General features: G+C 36.7%; 1 protein-coding gene across 1 annotated transcript; it reads left to right on the top strand.

The window, feature by feature from the left end:
* The first annotated feature begins 1022 nt into the window (after window positions 1-1022).
* LOC110774585 (uncharacterized) lies at window positions 1023-3123 on the top strand. The gene is made up of 2 exons (XM_021979142.2): window positions 1023-2429; window positions 2523-3123. Exons 1-2 carry the CDS (start codon window positions 1090-1092, stop codon window positions 3121-3123), a joined length of 1941 nt encoding a protein of 646 aa, XP_021834834.2. The 5' UTR covers window positions 1023-1089.
* Window positions 3124-9036: the final 5913 nt, after the last annotated feature.

Here is a 9036-nt window from a genome sequence, read left to right as displayed (position 1 = left end):
GTTCGTAGTGACGAGTTCGAGTCCTCTATCCGTGGCTACCTGGGAAGCACGGATACGCAGCATGACCAGCGTATCCCGTGTCTGATACGGTCCAGGATACGATACGCATAAGATACGCGCGGATACGCTCGGGATACATATCCGAGTCAAAGGATACGGTTTTGGACGAAAGGATACGCGTATCTGATAAGACAGATACGAGTATCCCAATTTTTGGACACGTTTTAGGAAAAAATTGCGGGATAAATTAGAATTCGACAAGAATTCGAAGTCTTGAACAACACGGGATCGCCTTACCTCTTTTGAAACTTGGAAGATCTTTTCCTGTAGATCTTCTTCTTCTTCATATAAATAAACAAGCAAAGCCGACAGCCAGCCACCCATCAATTCTTCTTCTTCTTCTTCATCAATTCTTCTTCTTCTTCTTCACGCATATATAAATAACAAAGCCCAGGTTCGAATTCAAGTCTGGTGTGGTCGTGGTGGTTGGATTTGTAGCGAATTTTGGTTCTGTTTCTCAAGTCAAGCTTCTCTCTCTGATCTGTGTTTCTGGTTTGTCCATCGGTATGTTCACGGTTCTCTCTCTATGTGTTTTGGTACAGCTTTTTTTTTGTCCTTATCACATACAGACATATATTATTATATTATATGTAAGTTAACCAACACATATATATTATTATATTTCATGTCTGATACCTTGTATGTGAACTTGTAGCTATCACATGTGAAACATGTCATGTCATCTATTACATAATCAAACCCACCCCACCCTTACCCCCCACGTGAAGAGCAATTTTAATTTGGAAAAAAATTTGTGGTTACTAACCACAGTAATTTAATAATATTTATTTAATATGTTGATTTTTATTTATATTCAGGAACATGAGTCATTCAGATAATAATGCAAGTGCTAATGTTAATCCTACTGAGAATAATGAAATTGAGGTAGATGATCATGCTCCATTGTGGAAGTATGTTAAAAGGCTTGACAAGTTAGGAAAATGAGGAGGAAATACCATGTTTGAATGCAATTATTGTCATAAATCTTACAAAGGCTCCTATTCTAGAGTCAAGTTTCATTTGTTGAAAATGTCGGGAAACGGGATTGCACCTTGCAAAAAGGTTACTGAGGAAGTTTTTGCAGAAATGAAAAAACTAGTGAGAGAATGTGAATATCAGTTGAAAAGTGCAGCTCCGAGACAAGTGTCTTTGCCTAATATTGGTTCTTTACTTTGCTCTTCTGTGTCTAATGTTGAGCAAAAGAAGAGAAAGGGAATGAATGGGCCCCTTGATAGAGCTTTTCAAAATGAGGCTAGAGAACAATGTGATGCTGAAGTTGCAAGGATGTTTTATACAGGTGGATTGTCCTTCCACCTTGTAAGAAATCCACATTATCGAAACTCTTATCTTCGTGCTTCTACGCTTCCAGGATATGTTCCACCAAGTTACAATGCACTAAGAACTACTCTTTTGCAACAAGAGAAGAGGCACATTGAGCGGTGTTTACAACCAATTAAGGGTACATGGAGCACTAAAGGTGTAAGTGTGTGTAGTGATGGATGGACAGATTCACAAAGAAGACCACTTATTAACATTATGGCAACTTGTGAGAGCGGGCCTATGTTCTTGAAGGGAATTAATTGTGACGGAGAGTACAAGGACAAACATTGTATTGCCAACATTCTTATCGACTCCATTAAGGAAATTGGTTATCAAAATGTGGTTCAAGTAATCACTGACAATGCGCCAGTTTGTAGAGCTGCTGGATTACTTGTTGAGGCTAGATATCCCAATATCTTTTGGACACCATGTGTGGTTCACACTCTTAATCTTGCTTTGAAGAGCATATGTTCACCAAAAGTCAATGATGATTGGTATGAAAAATGTTGTTGGATTTCAAACATTGCTGCTGATGTTGGGTTCATAAAATTTTTTATTGTGAACCATAATATGAGATTGACTATGTATAAGGACCACTGCAAATTGAAGCTGCTCTCCATTGCTGAAACAAGGTTTGCCTCTACACTTGTGATGATTAGAAGATTTAAGGAAGTAAAGGAAGGTTTAGAACAAATGGTGATTAGTCCAAATTGGTCTTTATATAAAGATGATGATGTTGGCAAAGCAAGATCAGTGAAGGAAAAGATATTGGATGAATACTTTTGGGATGAGATTGATTATATACTTTCCTTTACAGCTTCTATATATGAGATGATTAGGATGGCTGACACAGATAAACCTTCTCTTCATTTGGTTTATGAGTGGTGGGATACCATGATAGAGAAGGTGAAGGCAGCTATCTATAGGAAAGAGCACAAGCAATTGCATGAACAAAGCGACTTTTTTGATGTGGTGTATCACATTATAGTGGAGCGATGGACTAAGAGTAGCACACCACTCCATTGTTTGGCACATTCTTTAAATCCTAAGTAAGTATTATGTGCTTATTTCCTTTTAAAGTATTTAATTTTACTTTTCATACTGTGATAATTTTATAAAATAATATCACACTTTACTTTTAGGTTTTATAGTCCAGAATGGCTGCAAGAGGATCCTAGTCGAGTTGCTCCACACCAAGATGCTGAGATTACAAGGGAAAGAAAAAAGTGTCTTGAGAAATACTTTTCAGATGACCGGGCTAGAAGAGATATCAATGTGGAGTATGCCTCTTTTTCAATGTGCTTAGATGACTTTGGAGCTATTGATGCTATGAATGATAGGTTTCACATGGAACCAATGGTGTGGTGGATTGTTCATGGAGCTTCAACACCAAATCTCCAATCCATAGCTTTGAAGCTACTTGGACAACCTTGTTCCTCCTCATGTTGTGAAAGAAATTGGAGTACATATAGTTTCATTCACTCTTTCAGAAGAAACAAGTTAACACCCCAAAGAGCTGAAGACTTGGTATTTGTGCATAATAATCTTCGTCTTTTATCAAGGAAGAGCCCAAGCTACAAAGAAGGTGTTACTCAAATGTGGGATATTGGAGGAGATGGATTTGATAGCTTGGGTGAAGATGGTGTTGGGATGCTTGAAATTGCTAACCTTTCTCTAGATGAACCATCATTGGAGGTTGCTTTATTTACCGGAGAAGACATTACAGATATTGTAGTTGATTGAAACTTTTGTTTTCTTATTTTTCTAGAGTTTAAATTTGAATTTGGTATATGAATTTGAATTTTTATATTAATTAAAATATGTTTTAAATTATATATATTGTTATTATTATATTTTAATATAAATTTTTAATTGCCGTATCCATGACGTATCGTATCCTAGTTTTTGGAAATTTGCCGTATCCTCGTATCGTGTCGTATCGTATCGCCGTATCCGTATCCGTGTCCGTGCTTCTTAGGTGGCTACCATGGCGTCCAATTTACGTATGTTTCTGATTTTGCAATTTTTTTGTTTGTTTACATGGAAAAGGATTATCAGAGATAAAGCCTGGATATATTAAAGAGTATAGCCGCCCGGCTATTCCTTTAAAATATTCAAATATATTTAAAGAGTATAGCCGCACGGCTATGCCTCTAAAACTAGTGTTACAGGTACCATCTTGCCATTTCCAATACGAAATGCAAGACAATCACTCTAGCAATAATTATGACAATAACAACTTTGGACACTTACAAGTATATTTTTCTTAAATGGTGTTGAGTAAAAAATTACCGCCATACGTATGATGGCCTGGGTTATTTTAATTTGAATGTCCTCCTAATGTTCTTCCCGAAGGTTATCTTATCTGAGGATCCCACATTGAATCCAGACAGTTATATGGTTGCGGTACTTTACAAACATAAACCTGAGTTGGCTTTCACTAAAGGAGGAAGAAAACATTGGATTTACAGCGGGAAAATTACACGGGACTTGCTTACGGATGTTATATTTCATAAAAGTCAAGTCTTTGCAGTTGCAGAGTGGGGAAACATTTTTTCCATATCAGTAGGAAGCGAATAAAAGCAAAGATTCTTACCTCGCAAGAAAGTCCATTCGCAAGTTCCGCTTATAATGCTTACCTGGTGGAATCAACTAAGGGAGACTTGTTGCATGTTCGAAGATTGCATAAAGATAGAGTTTATGCCGGTGAAGAGAGATTCATGGTTTACAAGTTGGTGTTCAATGGGAGGGATGGATCTGTGCTGCAGCATGTTAAATTGAGAAGTATTGGGGATGAGTTTATGTTCCTGAGTAACAATTGTGGTATATCAGTTTTGGCTTCAAACTTTCCTCGGTGCCAACCCAATTCCATATATTACATAGATTATTGTGCACCGACTAAAATAGGCCATTTCAATTTAGAGGATGAAACCATTACACAATATAATTACTCTTTGCTCATACCAAATGCGATTTGGATTGCGCACCTGTTTACTGGGCTCTGCTAGCAGCTTGTTCTAGTTCATCTAACTACATTTTGTTTTTACGTGAGGGAGTGTTGATTTGCTTTTCTTTTTCATGTTCCCTTTGTATTTTCAACATCTCTGTTATGACCTACTTGTTAGTCCGTGCTCTAAAGGCCTTGCTTTGTAATTTCTTTTCTCCGCATAAAAAAAAAACCTCTCATTTTCCTTTTTTCTATCCTTAATTAAAATTGAAAATAAAGATAACTGATCTAGCCCAGTGAAAATGCCCTTGACTTGTGGATCATGTGGTCTCAGGTTTGAACCCTTACAGCATCTTCAAAGTGTGCAGAAAATGCCCCTCCTCCATCTTGTATATAAAAAAATTGGAAATAAAGAACCAGCCGAATAATGTTATCAAACATGTTCTTTACATATCTAATATATAGAGTTAAATCATCCTATTAGTGTCTTTGTTTTAAATAGTAGATATTATGGTAAATAAACTGTACAACATCTTTTACGGCACCTAATAAAAACCTGTCATCTACACAACAGAAAGATGTAAATTTTGTAAACAGACAAATTCATTTGATTGAATAGTTGACGCAGCTCCTGCATTGTTGCTCTGTAGACATTTCTTTTCCATTATACATACAACTATAGAGTTGAACGAGGAGTTTCTCAGAATGCCGTACTCAGCTCCACATATCATAGCTCCCGCCCGTTGTGTCCGATTCCAGGACACTAAATTTCAACCAGAAAAGCAGAATTGTATGCAAAACAACTGGACTGGCCTACCAGTTTGATGTGATAAAATCTGGTTAAATAGGCTCACACATCAACTACCAAAGCAGCAATTGAACATGCAATGCAGTCCCAAAAACGCAGTCTCAAAACTAATTAATAGGATCAAACTCCATATGCATTGGATAGTCAGCCTCAGTAAAACAGTTTCTCCATCAGGAAGCTTTGGCACCTTTTTGACAATTTAAGATGAAAAACTCGGTCTGCTCCTCAGTTGAGCCTGATTCTGCCATGGTTGTGATCATATGAAGGAAATTTGCCAAGTGTAGTTCAGGATTTCCATTAAAATAAACAAACGAGAAAGCTCCATAAATAATGCGTGAGAATCTGACTCTTGGGTTGTATACAAAATGCTACCCTGCATTTATACGATAAAAGGAATGAGAGTATGAAAGAGTGAAAATTTGCAGGTCTTCATCACACCAAGTACCGTGCATAAATAGTGAAATATCTTCCAGAATCATGAAAAACAACATTTGATAAGAGAATATGAATAAAAGAGAAGTTCTTGGGGGAAAAAAAAACTATTTACTTTATTTTTTACCAGATTAAATATGCCATAATCGCTAGTATTCTAGCAGCATGATATGCTTAAAAATCTAATTCCTGGTATTCTAGCAGGATGTAAATACATTGTGGTTCCAGCGAACTTCGAAATCAGTTTGAAGTAAAACTATTTTGAAATACACACGATCAGGCATGCACATTCAATGAAGGATGAAATAACATACCGTCAGAAGACAACTACATTCAACTCGCTTCTTGGATTCACTTCCAGTACTCTTTATAACATTCCAGTAGAACAGCTTTTCAACAACTACTACTTGCAGATGATTCAGGATATCAAATTCAGACTGCTTGAATTGAGAATATTAATCTGGGTGTACACCATGTAAGTAGCCCGGCACGTATGGAAGAGCCCAATCCAGCAATGCAGCTTTAAAGCTACAGTCATCCATACCATTATATATTGCCTCACAAGTTACCTGCCTATAAATGAGCAAGTAGAGGACAATTCAGGTGTATATGATTTAGTTCCTGTGGTGGTGGGGTAAAATTCCCAATTGGCTTGAAAACCATTTTTGGTCAACAAGTCAACTTTCTTTGGTTTGATTTAGTTGATTGTACAGCGGTGGCAAGATCCTTTCTTCAGGTGGCAGCGACAGAAGAGGTTGCTTCCCCTCTCAGAGTTGTTCAGATCGAAGGAATCTCCATGATTCTCGTATTTTCTCTGTTTTGCTGCTTGTAAATTTTTGGAAAACTATGGATGCCTAAGTTGATTATAACTATGGACACGACCCGCCCAGGCCACCAAGATCCTCCCAGGCCACCTAGATCCTTCCAGGCCACCAAGGCGCCGCCTAGATCCTTCCAGGCCGCCTAGGCGCCTCCTAACTCCCTGGCGTCGGTGTCCTCCCGCCTAGTGCCTTGGCCAATTTTTCGAACACTGCTCGGAACCTGGAACGGGCTTGCTCTGTGCCCTAGACGTTCGTAGTGACGAGTTCGAGTCCTCTATCCGTGGCAACCATGGCGTCCAATTTACGTATGTATCTGATTTTGCAATTTTTTTGTTTGTTTACATGGAAAAGGATTATCAGAGCTAAACCCTGGATATATTAAAGAGTATAGCCGCCCGGCTATTCCTTTAAAATATTCAAATATATTTAAAGACTATAGCCGCACGGCTATGCCTCTAAAACTAGTGTCACAGGTACCATCTTGCCATTTCAAATACGAAATGCAAGACAATCACTCTAGCAATAATTATGACAATAACAACTTTGGACACTTACAAGTATATTTTTCTTAAATGGTGTTGAGTAGAAGTGTTGATCAATGCTTGAAGCTCCCTTTAAGAACCTTTTAGTAGAAAATATAAGGGGTTCTTAGATCTAGGTCCAATATGATTAGCTGTCATTGAGTTTAGTCCACGCGTGTTTGGTTTTAGATGTAAGACCTTTGACTTTTATTACCTTTTTGTTGTGTCGATTTACCCATTGGGGTAAATAAAGAAAACACATTGAAAATCTAAATTTAATGCATTATTTCCTCGTAATTGAATTTCAGAATTTAAATTTTCAATTCTTTCCTTGGTAATATTTATCTAATACATGGATAAAATTTAAGTTAATTCATGACAGTGAAAATCCACATATTATACCAGTTATTCGGGTAAGCACCCACATGAAATTATGTACCTAACATACAGCTAAAGAATGTTATTATTAGCAATGGAAACAACTTAGTGATAAATCGTGTTACCTATAAGTCAGGAACATAAATTAAAAGACTACCTATAAGTTTGGGACATAAATAAGAAGACCTTAAATTGTGTATATTGTAATTGAATAGGGTATGATGAGTCATATGACCTTGAAAGATACGCAGATGAAGGAACTGATTTGCAATGAATAATCAGGCACTAGCTAGTAGCAACGTCCTTATAATTATTCTAGTATTACATTATGAATGTCCCATTCACTAGCGGCTAGACTTTTGTTTAATCAGGCACTAGCTGCTAGACTATTACATTATAATTAGGCACTAGCGGCTAGACTCTTTTTAATTTTTTTTTTATTTTTTTTATAAAGCGTATAGCAGCTCGGCTATATCCTTTTTTTATATTAGAGTATTATTTTTATTTTTAACGAGTATAGCCGGGCAGCGTTACTCTTTTTTATTTTTTTATGAGTGTAGCCGTTCAGCAGTATTCTTTTTTATTCTTTTTTATTTTAGTATCGTATCAACGCACGGCTATACTCTTTAAATATACAATTTTTTCAAATCTTGGGGCTAAAATACCACTTTAGCTCATTCTGCTAGAGGTATTTCTTCAATTATTTTGGGCAAGAATAAGAAATAATAGGGGTTAAACCCATAAATACAATAACAAAAGGGATCCACCAAATTTTTGGGGATCAAAGAATGTTGAATTTCAGAGTATAAAATTGCTTGAATGCGTTTTGAATCTAAATTTCGATGTCCTAAAAAAAGTCAACATGGTATTTACTCTTTTTAACCCCTTCCTTCTAGGGTTAGAGTATGAGAAATATATGTGGGAGAGGGAAAGAGACTCAACTCACAACTACTACTCAATCTCACTCAAAAACATAAAGAAGGAAATATATATTTAAATAGTATAGCCGCGCGGTTATACTTTGTATACTTTGTAAATATATTTGAATATTTACTGATATACACCTTAAGGTCCAATGTGTTGATACTTTTTTAAAACTATCTATAACTATACACCTTACGGTCCAATGTATCTACTGATAATATATCTTGCTTTGGTTACTGCAGTTCAATAATTTGCTTAGATAATTAACAATCTGAAATTAAAGTCAATTTCATCCCCTGGAAAGCATGGTACGTAAAACAAATGTTAGCAAGCAAAGCATGAAAAAACCACGTAGTACCTGGAGAGTCTCAGTAACTGATGGTAACTCCATGTGAGAAACCAAGTGATCAGAGAAAGATACTCTTAAGAGAGCATATAGTTCCCATGTTGAGGTGTTCCCAAGGACCAACCACCTTGCTTCGTTTTTCACCTGTAAAAGAGAATCTGAAGCTCAGTTTGGTTTCTCATTACTAGTTTAGAACAAGAAGAAGTTTTAACCTTAGGGAAACGCAGGGTAAACGCTCTTGATTTGTTTTGCCTGATGAAATTGGTGTTCACCGGTGTGATGTCTAAAGAGCGAGACTTTCCGCTGTCCTTTTGCTTAAGTTTTAATTTCACTTTGATACGTGGAAAAGGCTGCAGATCCTAGAAGAACAAAATATTCTAGATGCAATGCCTACTGAAATCAGTGAACACGACTTGTATTTCAATTACCTACCCAGCCCAGTCAAAAAGTTGTCTGTTGGAGCATGAAATTTCGGGTCC

This window comes from Prunus avium, chromosome 8, assembly GCF_965620075.1.
Source record: "Prunus avium chromosome 8, drPruAviu1.hap1.1, whole genome shotgun sequence".
Taxonomy (NCBI): domain Eukaryota; kingdom Viridiplantae; phylum Streptophyta; class Magnoliopsida; order Rosales; family Rosaceae; genus Prunus; species Prunus avium.
This window is presented reverse-complemented; position numbering and strand designations above follow the sequence as displayed.

Excerpts from the sequence above, each read along its gene's own strand:
- LOC110774585 (XM_021979142.2), top strand. The coding sequence starts at position 1,090 with ATGTCGGGAAACGGGATTGCACCTTGCAAAAAGGTTACTGAGGAAGTT. Across the intron at positions 2,430-2,522 it reads GCACATTCTTTAAATCCTAA|GTTTTATAGTCCAGAATGGC; the intron begins GTAAGTATTATG and ends CTTTACTTTTAG.